We start from the raw sequence: 14220 nt of genomic DNA, 5'->3' as shown, positions 1-14220 counted from the left end.
TGCATGGATGAACAAATGCATCATGAAAGGGCTCACCATCCAGGTCATGGTGGGCCACGTTAAAAAAATGGATGGACGGTTGGATATAAAACACATATATCAATGGCAGGCCCCACATGGCATCGTCCAGAATGGACGATGTAAATATATAATGCATGCATCTAGTGGGCCCCACCTCCACACATGCAGCACGTGTGAAGTGGGTACCACATGGACAGTTGGGATATAATACATACCTCATTTCAGACCACAAAACTTGCTGACATCCAAACATCATCATTTTGTTGCGTGGGACCCACATCCCAACCTGACAAATGGTGGGGATATACAATATATCAAGGTGGGCCTCACCTTCACACGTGCAACACGTGTGGGGTGGGTCCCACCCTAGGAAAAACGGATGGATGGTATGAGTACAACACATACCTCGTGATCAAACCCACAAAACTTGTTAACATCAATACAACAACTATCCAATTGCTGGACTACTGGCTGTTGGCCCAGCATCTAGTAGATAGATGGCTCAGATATAACACATATCTCATGATTGACGTCATAACAACAACTATATAGCCGGTGGGACCCACACAACTTGCTGACGTGAATAAAGCAGCTATATAGTTGGTGTGAGGTACCCCAGCCAATCCACTTCCATTTAGGTGGGTTCCAGGTGTCGCCCACCAAAGTTTTGAATCAAACTGATATTTGTGTTTCCCTTCATTAGGGTCTGTCCAAAACAGATGGCCAAAGTGGGCCGATCCGCTAGACGTCGGCAAGGTGGGTCGCACAAGTGACCGGCATGGATATAGAATACACACATCACATGGGGTCCACAACGCATGGGAAAGAGAGAGAGATAGAGAGAAAGAGAGAGAGAGAGAGAGAGAGAGAGAGAGAGATCGGTGGAGATGGGAGGAGCTTCGCCACTGTAAGACCCGTATTCTAGACCGTACCGTTCCTTACGCTTCCGCGGTCCTTTCGGTCAAATTCTAGCAACCCGCGATCTATAATCGGTATTTGCGCGTGACCCTGAGTTGCATCATGTCGATCTGAGTCAGCTCGACCTAAGACTTGTACCCTCGTGACTGCGCCGTGTCTCGTGCGCAGATGTGATACCCAGGACGGAAGATGTGGGCCCACGTTTATTTCGAGAAAAATGCCGCGCATTTGCAAAACCTAAGAGAACCTTTCAAATCCATCTCATCAATCAAGTAGCATCACACCTCAAGTCAAGTACAAGAAACTCATACCCTACCCTTACCTCTATCTTACACAAGTACCCTAAAGTCAACTCTCCCTCTCTCTCCACCCATCACTCACCCATCACTCTATCTATCACCCATCCCTTACATTACCTCTCTCTCTCTCTCATCTCTCTCTTCACTCCCAAGCAACCCCACCATGAGAGAGAACATCCAAGCTCTCCATGAGAAAGACCTAGGTGTGGCCTACCTTCCTACCACCTAATCCCACCCTCCAAAGATCATCTCAACCATTGAAATTCATCCCTTGGAGCTCTAAAATGCATTGGTGGAAAGAGGAGTCCAAGATCTAACGGTGGGTGTTCATAGCATTAGATCTTAATTCTTAATGTAAGGCCCACTTGTGATGGGACCCATTTTCATGTATGTGTTGTAAGCATAGAGGGGCCCATAGGGGCGGGGTCCCTCATCACCCTCTCTCTTTCTCTCTCTCTCCTTTTCATTGATTTGTTGGCCCACCTAAGGGCTATCCTGACCATCCAGTGGGTGGGGTGGCCCTGCTGTCCACCCTGCTGGACTAGCGGTCCAGTTGGATAGCCTGGATGATGGGAAGACACAAATATCAGCTTTACCCAAGTTGGTGGGTCCTACACGTGCGGACCCACCTTGATGTACATGTGACATCCACACTGTCCATCCATCTTGCTATCCAGATGGTGGAACCCACCGTGATATATGTTTTCAATGCACACTGTGCATCCAAGGAGCCCAACGTGATGTATATATTTTATATATTCACACCATCCACACACACATGGATCTGACTTTAATGTATGTATTCGATCCACACCGTCCACCCTCTTTCCCTGCTCATTTTAGGTGTTAAGCCAAAAAAATGAAGCCAATCTGAATCTATGGTGGGCCATAATGTAGAAAACAGTGGTTTTGGGTGATTTAAACTGTTAAGGTTCGCTGTGATGTTTCTATATGCCGAAAAATATTGTATATTGTACTCGTTAGATTTGTTATGAGCCGGGGAGACCAATAATCGGTGTGAATTTTCCTGATGTGGGCCCCACCTATAAAAATCCTTAGAAAAATAAAAAATATATATATATATATATATATATATATATATATATATATATATATATAAATGGCCCGTAATGGCCTGTAACAGACAGGATCAGTGGGCCCCACCTCAAGCCCCACCATGATGTGTGTTGAACATTAACACCGTGCATTTGATGGGTCCCCTTTAATCAGCGGGTCACCCCAAAAATCAGTCGTACAAGGAACTCAGGTGGTCCACACTACAAGAAGCAGCCGGGGATTGAACGTCTACCATTGAAACCCTTTTTGGGTCACAGAAGTTGTGGATCGATATGAAATTTGTTTTTTCCTCTTTATTCAGGTCTTTGTGACCTTATGAATTGATGGGATGGAAAATAGATGTTATGGTGGGCCCCACGTGGGACCCACCTACCGTGGAAACAGATTGGCTGGGTACCACACATCAGCTATATAGTTGATTAATGTCAGTAAGCTCCGTGGGCTAGTATGATGTATTTGTTTTATACATACCATCCATCTGTTTTGGGATGGCCATGGCCCACCCCACACGTGTGGCACATGTGGGTGGGACCCACCTTGATGTAAGTGTTTCGTAACCACATCCTCTATACATGGACAGTGCTGTGGGAACCCACCATGATGTAATCGTTCTCGAAGCTGTTTGTCTCCTTTTGGCTAGACATGGGACCCAATCACACGTGATGCACATGTGGGGTGGGCCCCTACCTTGCTGACGCGTTGTATATCACGCCATCCAACTGTTTTCTGTGGTGTGTGGCGCACACCATGACGTATGTATTTTGTATACACACCATCCATCCATTTTTCAGGATGGTGGGAACCACCTAATGTATGGATTTCATCCACGTCGTCTGTTCGTCGCTATACATGCAGGCCCACTTTGATGCAGTGTAGTATCCACTCCGTGCATCTATGGGCCCCACGTGAGGCCACCATGATCTATGTGTTGTATATCCCCACCGTCCAGCATGTGTTGTATATCCCCACCGTCTAGCTGCTGGACAGTGGGAATCCTCCTCGAGGCATGTATATCCACGTTGTTCATCTGCAGGGCCCACTTGATGTATATGAAGCCATTGTAGCCATATGTGAAGCCCATTACGGCCATATGTGGGGCATGTTGTAGCCCGAGTAATGGGGCCCATTGTGATGTATATTAGGCCCGAGTAATGGGGCCCATTGTGATGTATATTAAGCCTGAGTAATGGGGCCCATTGTGATGTGTATGAGGCCCATGTGATATGGCCCACATGATGTATACGGGGCCCATTGTGATGTGTATGAGGCCCATTTGATGAGGCCCAAGTGATGTATTTGTGACCTATTTTGCAAGGCCCAATATGATGTATTTGCGGCCCATTTGATAAGGCCGAATGTGATGCATATGTGGCCCATGATTGAGGCCCATCGTGATGTGTATTAGGTCCTTGAATGAGGTCCATGGTGATGTATATTAGGCCCTTGTGTGAGGCCATGGGCCCACTATATGTTTGGCTCTATGTGGGCCAGTCCTTGGGAGCAATGTTGGTTAAATGTCCACATTGATGGGCGATGATGGTTAAATGTCCACATGGTGACCTTCCCTTAGGCCCTTTGTTAGGCCGATTTCGATTCCGATTGTCGAGGCCGATCTCGATTGTCAAGGCCGATTCCGATTATCGAAGCCAATTTCAATTGTCGAGGCCGATCCCAATTGTCGAGGCCGATTCTGATTGTCGGGGCCGATTGTATATGCCATAGGGCAGGTTGTTTATGGGACTCCCTGATAGGCGGAGTTGTCTCACATGAGTGCACGGTATGCATAAGATTGATGTATGATTGGATTGTGTGACTCATTTATCTTGCATTTTGTGAGGTGACTACTGTACGCCCTAGCGACATCAGGGCCATAGCCTCCACAGGCATGTCGTGGATGGCCAGATGGGATAGTGAAAATATTTGGTTCTAACATACGGGCGTCATATGGACGTTCAATCCCCATTTTGTAGTCCACTTAAAAATTATACTTTCCTATTTTTTTAATATCTTAAAATGATCTTAAAAAAACAATGAACGGCGTGGATAAAATACTTATGTCACATTAGCCCCACATAGCCCTGCCCAAGGGTAGGACGCAATCAGCGTCCCTAATCCCTGACCCTTTCCAAATGGGAAGCGGATTGGCTGGTGTACCACACACTAGCTATTGACGTCAGCAAGTTTTGTGGGTCTCATCATGAGGTATTTGTTATATCCAAACCATCCATCCATTTGGTGAGCTCGTATTAAGGCTTTAGCCGAAAAATAAAACAGATCTAAAGATTAATTGGACCACACTGAAAAAAGCAGTGGGGGATTGAACGTCTACCATTGAAACCTTTTTGGGGGTAACAGAAATTTCGAATCAATATGAAATTTCTTTTTCCTCTTCATCTATGTATTTTTTTTTACCTTATTAATAGATTGAATGGAAAATAAACGTTATGGTGAGCCTTGTGAATTTTTTAACTGTGAAAATCATTATCATGGCTATTATTTTTGGTGTGGTCCATACGAGCTTTGGATATGATTAATTTTTTGTTTAATGCTCTAAATTGATATAGAAAAATGGATGAACAGTATAGATGTAATAAATACATCATTGTGGGTGTATGTAACTTTGATCTCCTTTAAACTGTTTTGTACAACTAGGAGCTTGAGGAGAGTCGGTGCTCGTCTTCGCACGACACGTATGTACATGGACGCGGATTTTCTACTAAAGCATTTCCCATGAATTTCTTACACTGTGGGCTCACTATGATGTTTGTAAGAAATCCACCCTATCCATCTATTTTGTGAATTAATTTTAGGATATGATTCTAAAAAGAGCCGGATCCAATGCTGAAGTGGGCCGAAAATGTGAGAATTGAACTTCTATACTTGAAATATTTATGGGGCCACAGAAGTTCTTGAGGGAGGTGTGTCATCATCACTGTATTTGAAAGATACCCACGTCTCTTGACCATTCCTTTGGACCGTCATCGAAACGATGGGAATTTCCCTAACTGCATTTTCCTTTAGTACGACCCACTTGGATATTGGATCAGGCTCTTTTTTGGCCTAACATGCTAAAATGAAGTCACAAAGCGAATGGACGTGGTGGATTTCTTACGAACATCAGAGTGGCCCCACTTGGTTCCCAGGCAGGAACTTCCTGCGAAATGCTTTGCAGGAAATCCGTGTCCCACGTACACCAGCTATATAGCTGGAGTGTAGTACACCAGCCAATCGGTTTCCTTCCTTTGACTATCTTATCTTTATAACCATCCACAACGATCATTATAATGTGCAATTTTTTAATATGAATTATTTTTTTTTCTTGATAAAAATATCTTATCTTTATAACCATCCATAGCTATTATTATAACGTGAAATATTTTAATATGAATGATTTTATTTTTCTTGATGCAAATATAACTTAATAAATATAGCAATAGTGTATGTTATGGGTGGAATCACGTGACCTGACGCACGAGATCAGATCCTCTGACTCAATAATGCTCACGTTTTTACAGAATTTTCTTCCTTCAGACGGTCAATTTCAACAAATGCAGAAGATAAAGCTTCTTCTTTCCTGAAAACTGCAGATGTAACTTCTGTGGACTTCGACACAAGATCACTTTCAAGTTCTGAAACCCTTCCCTTGAGAAAATGAATTTCATCCTCCACTAACTTCTTTAGCTTGTCAGCCTGTATAAAACAATATTTGTAGACACAATCAAACAAGCATGCCTTTGTACACATCTCAAAAGGAAGAAAGACAAAAAAAAACACTTATATATGAAGAAATAAAAAATGTACCTACAAATCTTCTAAACTATGGCAAAATCCAACATGAGTAATGTGTTCAAACCTAGGATGGACTTTTAAACTCAAAACCTAGGTTTAGGTTAAGGTTATAGGTTTAGGTTTAGGTTAAGGATATAGGTTTAGGTTAGGTTTAGGTTAAGGTTATAGGTTTAGGTTTAGGTTTTAGGTTTAGGTTTTAGGTTTAGGTTAAGGTTATAGGTTTAGGTTATGTTTAGGTTATAGGTTATAGGTTATAGCTTAAGGGAATTAAGAATAGGTTAAGGTTTAGGTTTAGGAAATCAGGTTCGGGTTTAGGTTTGGGTTTTCAAGTTTAGGTTTAGGTTTAGGTTAGGGAGTTGAGATTAGGATTAGGTGTAGGTTTAGGTTTAAAGATTTGAGAATACATTTAGGTTTTAGGTTTAGCTTTAGGTTATAGGTTATAGGTTTAGGTTTCGGTTTTAGGTTTAGGTTAAGGATAGGTTATAGGTTATAGGTTATATGTTAAGGTTTAGGTTATATGTTTTGGTTTAGGTTTAGGTTAAGGTTTAGGTTTAGGTTTAGGTTAAAGCTTTAGGGAATTGAGAATAGGTTAAGGTTAAGGTTTAGGTTTAGGAAATCGGGTTCGGGTTTGAGATCGGGTTTAGTTTGGGTTTTCAAGTTTAGGTTTAGGTTAAGGAGTTGAGATTAGGATTAGGTGTAGGTTTAGGTTTAAGGATTTGAGAATACATTTAGGTTTTAGGTTTAGGTTTAGGTTTAGGTTAAGGTTATAGGTTTAGGTTAGGTTTAAGTGTAGGTTATAGGTTTTAGCTTTAGGAAATTGAGAATACGTTAATGTTTTGGTTTAGGAAATCAGGTTCGGGTTTGGGATCGGGTTTAAGTTTGGGTTTTCAAGTTTAGGTTTAGGTTTAGGTTAGGGAGTTGAGATTAGGATTAGGTGTAGGTTTAGGTTTAGGGATTTGAGAATACATTTAGGTTTTAGGTTTAGGTTTAGGTTTTAGGTTATAGGTTTAGGTTAAGGTTAGGTTATCGATTATAATTTTGGGTTATAGGTTATAGGTTATGGGTTAAGGTTTAGTTTATAGGTTTTGGTTTAGGTTAAGGTTATAGGTTTAGGTTTAGGTTAAGGTTTAGGTTTAGGTTTAGGTTATAGGTTTAGGTTAAGGTTTAGGTTTAGGTTATATGTTATAGGTTATAGGTTATAGCTTTAAGGAATTGAGAATAGGTTAAGGTTTAGGTTTAGGAAATCGGGTTCGGGTTCGGGATCGGGTTTAGGTTTGGGTTTTCAAGTTTAGGTTTAGGTTTAGGTTAGGGAGTTGAGATTAGGATTAGGTGTAGGTTTAGGTTTAAGGATTTGAGAATACATTTAGGTTTTAGGTTTAGGTTTAGGTTTTTATTTATAGGTTTAGGTTATAGGTTAAGGTTTAGGTTTAGGTTATTGGTTTTGGGATTTGAGAATAGGTTTAGGTTTAAGTTATAAGTTTAGGTTTAGGAAATCGTATTCGGGTTCGGGATCGGGTTTAGGTTTGGATTTTCAAGTTTAAGCTTAGGTTTAGGTTAGGGAGTTGAGATTAGGATTAGGTGTAGGTTTAAGTTTAGGAATTTGAGAATACGTTAAGGTTTAGGTATAGGAAATCAGGTTCGAGTTCGAGATCGGGTTTACATTTGGGTTTTCGGTTTAGGCTAAGGATTTAGGGATTCAGATTCGAGTTCGAGATTTGGGTTTAGGTTTAGGTTTAGGTTTTACGTTTAGGTTAAGGTTACAGGTTTAGGTTATAAGTGTAGGTTATAGGTTTAGGTTTAGGTTAGGTTATAGGTTACAGTTTAGGGAATTAACAATAGGTTAAGGTTTAGGTTTATGAAATCGGGTTCAGGTTCAGGTTCAGATTCGGGTTTAGGTTTGGGTTTTCAAGTTTAAGTTTAAGTTAAGGAGTTGAGATTAGGATTAGGTATAGGTTTAGGTTTAGAAATTTGAGAATACATTTAGGTTTTAGGTTTAGGTTTAGGTTATAGGTTTAGGTTTAGGTTATAGGTTATAGCTTTAGGGAATTGAGAATAGGTTTAGGAAATCGGGATTGGGTTTAGGTTTTGGTTTTCAAGTTTAGGTTTAGGTTAAGGAGTTGAGATTAAGATTAGGTGTAGGTTTAGGTTTAAGGATTTGAGAATACATTTAGGTTTTAGGTTTAGGTTTAGGTTTAGGTTTAGGTTAAGGTTAGGTTATCGGTTATAAGTTATAGGTTAAGGTTTAGGTTATAGGTTTTAGTTAGGTTAAGGTTATAGGTTTAGGTTTAGGTTAAGGTTTAGGTTTAGGTTATAGGTTTATAGGTTAAAGCTTTAGGGAATTGAGAATAGGTTAAGGTTTAGGTTTAGGAAATTGTGTTCGGGTTTGAGATCGGGTTTAGTTTGGATTTTCAAGTTTAGGTTTAGGTTAAGGAGTTGATATTAGAATTAGGTGTAGGTTTAGGTTTAAGGATTTGAGAATACATTTAGATTTTAGGTTTAGGTTAAGGTTATAGGTTTAGGTTAGGTTTAGATGTAGGTTATAGGTTATAGCTTTAGGGAATTGAGAATAGGTTAAGGTTTAGGTTTAGGAAATTAGGTTCGGGTTCGGGATTGGGTTTAGGTTTGGGTTTTCAAGTTTAGGTTTAGGTTTAGGTTAGGGAGTTGAGATTAGTATTAGGTGTAGTTTTAGGTTTAGGGATTTGAGAATACATTTAGGTTTTAGGTTTAGGTTTACGTTTTAGGTTATAAGTTTAGGTGTAGGTTTTAGGTTTAGGTTAGGTTATCAGTCGGTTATAAGTTTAGGTTATAGGTTATGGGTTAAGGTTTAGTTTATAGGTTTTGGTTTAGGTTAAGGTTATAGGTTTAGGTTTAGGTTGAGGTTTAGGTTTAGGTTATAGGTTTAGGTTATATGTTATAGGTTATAGGTTATAGCTTTAAGGAATTGAGAATAGGTTAAGGTTTAGATTTAGGAAATCGGGTTCTAGTTTGGGATAGGGTTTAGGTTTGGATTTTCAAGTTTAGGCTTAGGTTTAGGTTAGGGAGTTGAGATTAGGATTAGGTGTAGGTTTAGATTTAGGGATTTGAGAACACATTTAAGTTTTAGGTTTAGGTTTAGGTTTTAGTTTATAGATTTAGGTTATAGGTTAAGTTTAAGTTATAGGTTAAGGTTTAGGTTTATGTTATAGGTTTTGGGATTTGAGAATAGGTTTAGGTTAGGGTTATAAGTTTAGGTTTAGGAAATCGTGTTCGGGTTCGGGATTGGGTTTAGGTTTGGCTTTTCAAGTTTAGGCTTAGGTTTAGGTTAGGGAGTTGAGACTAGGATTAGGTGTAGGTTTAAGTTTAGGGATTTGAGAATACGTTAAGGTTTAGGTATTGGAAATCAGGTTCGGGTTCGAGATCGGGTTTACGTTTGGGTTTTAGGTTTAGGCTAAGGATTTAGGGATTCAGATTCGGGTTCGGGATCGGTTTTACGTTTAGGTTAAGGTTACAAGTTTAGGTTTAGGTTATAAGTGTAGGTTATAGGTTTAGGTTTAGGTTAGGTTACAGGTTACAGTTTAGGGAATTGACAATAGGTTAAGGTTAAGGTTTAGGAAATCGGGTTCGAGTTCAGGTTTGGATTCGGGTTTAGGTTTGGGTTTTCAAGTTTAGGTTTAGGTCAAAGAGTTGAGATTAGGATTAGGTATAGGTTTAGGTTTAGGGATTTGAGAATACATTTAGGTTTTAGGTTTAGGTTTAGGTCATAGGTTTAGGTTTAGGTTATAGGTTATAGCTTTAAGGAATTGAGAATAGGTTTAGGTTTAGGAAATCAGGATCGGGTTTAGGTTTGGGTTTTCAAGTTTAGGTTTAGGTTAGGTTATAGGTTAAGGTTTAGGGAATTGAGTTTAGGTTATAGGTTCAGGTTATAGGTTTAGGTTAAGGTTTAGGTTATAGGTTTTGGGATTTGAGAATAGGTTTAGGTTATAAGTATAGGTTTAGGTTAGGTTGTAGGTTAAAGTTTAGGGAATTGAGTTTAGGTTATAGGTTTAGGTTATAGTTTATAGGTTTAGGTTGTAGTTATAGGTTTTGGGATTTGAGAATAGGTTTAGGTTATAAGTTAAGGGTGTGGTACCTGCAAATGCAGATATAAACACGGCCTGCTCCAATTGGCCAGGCCCTTCCAATGCTATCCATAGGAAATGGACAACTTTATCATGGTCATAACAACAGTTCCTATCTTCCAGGGACCCCCGCTCAACATCCGGATAGCTCCGACACACATCCGGGTCTGATCTATCAATTTCGAGTAAATATATAAATATGGCCTGTCCAAATGGCTAGGCCCCTCCAATGCTGTCCATAGGAAATGAACAGCTTCATTATGGTCATAACAGCGGTTCCCACCTTCCAGGGACCATCGCTCATCCGGATAACTCCGACGCACATCTGGGTTTGCTTCATTAATTTCGAGCAAATACATAAACACGGCCTGTCCCCGGGATCCACTGAATTCGTCTGATCCAGGGATCCAAGGAAGCTGGATACTATAATTTGGACCATAGTTTCAGCCATCTGAAACGTTGAAATCACGCACACTAACATAATCCGAAAAAGAAATTTCTTTCGCTAAAATATACCAACAAAAGTAAATGGCATTCTTGATTTTCAACTAGAAAGCACAAAATATGAACTAGAACATGAGAGCAGAGAAGTGTTGACTCACTTGTTCACTTTAACCCAAGTAACTTTTAGTGTTTCCTTCTTCTTTTCATCAAGCTCTTCAATCACCTTCTTGATTTTTGACTTATCATTCTAAGCAAGAGAAGAATATAGTAAACAAACAACTTCAGACATAAACAAATTCAATTTTTTTTAAAAGATGAGATCCTTTACAGGCTGAGAAATACAACAATATACCTCAATGATGTTTTTCTTGGATAATGAGTCATTGTATTCATCTTCAGCTTTCTCGAACATTGCCATAACTTTTCTGTTGACCCTCTTCTCAAGGCTGAAAGCAATTAATCAGATTAACTGAGATGCATGTCCATTAACCTTCTTCTTTAAAAAAAAATGCAAAACCAAACATCAATTAGGTGTTGAATCATACTATTTCATTGTCATAGAAAAGAAAATAAAGAAGCACAGGAAACAACACAACAAGTAATCTAATCACACACCCAAATTGTTCAGCTTGAAGTTTCTCAAGCTCCTCCCTTGATTTACGATGATCACGAGATGAGAAGTCATAATCTGTCCCACTTTTTCCAAATAATTGTTTCTCAGCTGCAATCCAACTATGCCTTTCTAGTAGTTTATCTACCTTCAGGGAGAAATCTTTCTGTTCAATCTCCATTCACTTAATCTGTATGAATAGGAAAGAGTGGGTTTCTATCAAGAACACATACACAATTTCATAGATCAAGCAAGTTAAATAAAATAGGAACAGAATAACCACTACAAGTACCTCATTTTCCAATTTTTTCCTCTCAACATTTGCATCACTAATTTTATGTTGAAGCTTCTATTGCTCCGTGACAATGGCACTGATCTCAGCGTCACATTCTTTCATCTTTGAATGACTCAAATTGAGCTCAGATTGGGCTTCATCATATTCCTTCTTTATGGAACTAACCTGCAATAGGAAAGGCAATAAAGACGCGTGCATTTTGTGTTCAGCAAAAAGGGTTAGATTGTAAGTTTAAGCACCTTGCTTGTAAGGTTATCTACTTCTGCAGTGAGGCTGTTTATCTATGTCTGTAAAGAAACCAATTGATTTTCTAGGGAAGCATACTCTTGAATGACTGCATCCCTCTCCATAATGAGCCTCTCTCTTTCATTTTCAAAGTCATAAATCCTTTCATAATTGAATGCATCGAAATTTAAAAATAAGCAAGTGCAAGAATGCACCAATTACAATAAGAAGTGTGTGCAAGAATGCACCTTGTTGTCTATTGAAGATGGAATTGAATCAGTCTTGTTTTTGTTGGGATTGCTTTTGCCTACGTTGATGCTCAAATGCGAGACACATCCTAGGGAAATATTTACAGTTCCAGATCAAACCTATAAATCAATAGCAAAACAGAAGTGCAATTTGGGTAGTATCGCACAAGTGAGCAATGTACATACCAGCTGATTTATCTATCAATCAACAAACTTTATGTAGCTCTAACTGATTTCCTCTTTTATGTACTCTTCCTGTTCCATTTTGAAGACATGCTGTCAATACACAAACTAAGAAAAAATCAAGATATTAGAGGTTTCCAAGATAGAGGCAACAACTTGTCATGGAGTAAGCTAACCTGGTTAAAATGCTGTTGCAGCTTCTCATTTGTGAAATTAATGCAGAACTGCTCAAAACTGTTTACCATGAAATAAAAGGAAATATCAAACATGCAATCTATAATGTATAGTGCAGGGGCTGGACACAGGTCCACTACCTGAATTTTTTTGCTGGTTTCAGCCCAAATGGAAGGCCCAATTGAGGACTGGCCTGGACTGATTTGCTGCCCATAAAAAGCCTAGCTATAAGGTTGGTACTAAGGGCCTGTTTGAGGCCAGATTCTAGTGCAGATCAAGGCCCAGTCGGGGCCTGATTTCAACTCAAATCAGACCCATCTGGAGCTTGTTTTCAGCACGCAGCACGGCCCAGATGGAGGCTGTTTGGATCCAGGTTTCATGGCCTGACCGTGAGCCATGTCCGGCTCGACTGCAAGGCATTTAAAATGCGTTTCTCAGCCCTCTACGCAATCTGATTGAAGGCCTTATTTCTGGTTCAAAACACTTTCGGACCTAGGCTACACTCAGCCCATATCTCTGTGCGTTTCATGGCCAGCAGAAGGTCCGACTGAGGGCCGATTTTCAGCATCTTTACGGCCTATCTGGGAGGTATTTCGACTTAGATTTGGGGCTGGCTGAAGGATTTTTTCACCTCCCTTGTGTGGCCTGAAGAAGGCCTGGTTTCAACCTAAGGTTGAGGCCTGTTTATAGCTTGGATTGAAGCCCATTTAAAGGCCTACTGCAGCTCTCTTCACGGCCTAGTTGGAGGTCAGTTTCAGCTCGCAGCATGGCCTCCAAACGTGGCTGGAACCTTTATGAAAGGAAGAAGGAAAATAAGAGAAGTTCAGCTGTCATTTTAAGATGGAATCTAGACTTTTCATCCTTAACGACAGATGAGTCTATCTCCTTTCCCTTTGCAAAATCAATATTACCAATATGAAGAATAGCAACTACAACCCTAAAAATAGCCTCCTGAAGAGACTAGTAACTATTAAAAATCTAATTGAGCAACCAAATCTAAGAAATAATTTCTACCCAGAGGTGGACCCAACATAGCATCAGATCGACAGGGGAAGGCTGACCTGTTCTTGCTCGCTGGTTGAGGTAATGGAATGATTTAGGGTTCCCCAATTTGTACTTCTCAATATCCTATAAGGTTGAGTCAATAATTCCAAAATCATGTCTCGTTAAGTATAAAAAAATGGCATATAGTCTTATGACATAAAGAAAGTAAATGAGATGGCAGCTGTTTATCTCAGACAGATAAGGAAGTAAGGTGAAAGAAGAGAATAACTACCTCAGGTGGTGCTGAACAAAGAAGGTAAAAGCAATGGTAGTTTCTCTCAGGATCTGAAATTTGGCAAACACGCGATCTTTCAAGTAAGTAAGTTCTAATAGCTACTCCTGATATCTTTCCATTCTTGTCAAATTGGATCTCCACAAATTTACCAAAACGACTTCATTGTAATGCCATGAAGAGAATAAAAAGGTAGAGCACAATAAGTTTTCTGAACATTAAAACTGGACCGCAAACATGATGGAACGATAACTTCAGACTGATTAGAGATGTAAAGAAAAGCCATAAGGAAATAGACATTTACCTTGAGTTGTTGTTTTTGAAATACATGCAAAAGAGCAACACATCCAAATTCTTAGTGAAATTTAGAATCCGAAGCCAATAAGACTAAATCATTTAAGTCTAGTGGAACACCCAATTCTTTCTACCACACTGGAACAGAAATAAAAGTGAAATTATTTTCGAAGAATCAAGCTGAAACAGCCACAAAAATGCACAAAAGGAATCCAAAAATCAGGCCTAAAACTTATGTGGGCCGCACCACAAGAAACAAAAGGGATTTAA

General features: G+C 39.7%; 1 protein-coding gene and 1 long non-coding RNA gene across 7 annotated transcripts; both read right to left on the bottom strand.

Moving 5' to 3' along the window:
* Positions 1–5812: 5812 nt before the first annotated feature.
* On the bottom strand, positions 5813–11894 carry LOC131238576 (structural maintenance of chromosomes protein 2-1-like). 6 transcript variants are annotated; one of them, XM_058236244.1, is made up of 6 exons: positions 11790–11894; positions 11548–11715; positions 11261–11445; positions 10998–11091; positions 10804–10892; positions 5813–6005 (listed from the first exon to the last, which is right to left on the bottom strand). In XM_058236244.1, exons 3-6 carry the CDS (start codon positions 11434–11436, stop codon positions 5993–5995), a joined length of 372 nt encoding a protein of 123 aa, XP_058092227.1. In that variant the 5' UTR covers positions 11437–11445; positions 11548–11715; positions 11790–11894; the 3' UTR covers positions 5813–5992. The 6 variants fall into 6 exon arrangements, 3 of the variants coding, with proteins under 3 accessions (XP_058092227.1, XP_058092228.1, XP_058092229.1); XR_009167942.1 differs by having other exon boundaries at positions 10998–11141; positions 11548–11858; XR_009167943.1 differs by having other exon boundaries at positions 10998–11138; positions 11548–11858.
* Positions 11895–13178: 1284 nt separating this feature from the next.
* On the bottom strand, positions 13179–13748 carry LOC131238575 (uncharacterized). Its single transcript, XR_009167940.1, has 3 exons — positions 13657–13748; positions 13442–13508; positions 13179–13265 (listed from the first exon to the last, which is right to left on the bottom strand). It is a non-coding gene; the product is annotated as an uncharacterized LOC131238575 (long non-coding RNA).
* Positions 13749–14220: the final 472 nt, after the last annotated feature.

This window comes from Magnolia sinica, chromosome 3 (assembly GCF_029962835.1).
Source record: "Magnolia sinica isolate HGM2019 chromosome 3, MsV1, whole genome shotgun sequence".
In the NCBI taxonomy this organism is placed as follows: Eukaryota; Viridiplantae; Streptophyta; class Magnoliopsida; order Magnoliales; family Magnoliaceae; genus Magnolia; species Magnolia sinica.
The sequence above is the reverse complement of the archived record's forward strand: the minus strand, read 5'-3'. Positions and strand labels throughout refer to the sequence as shown.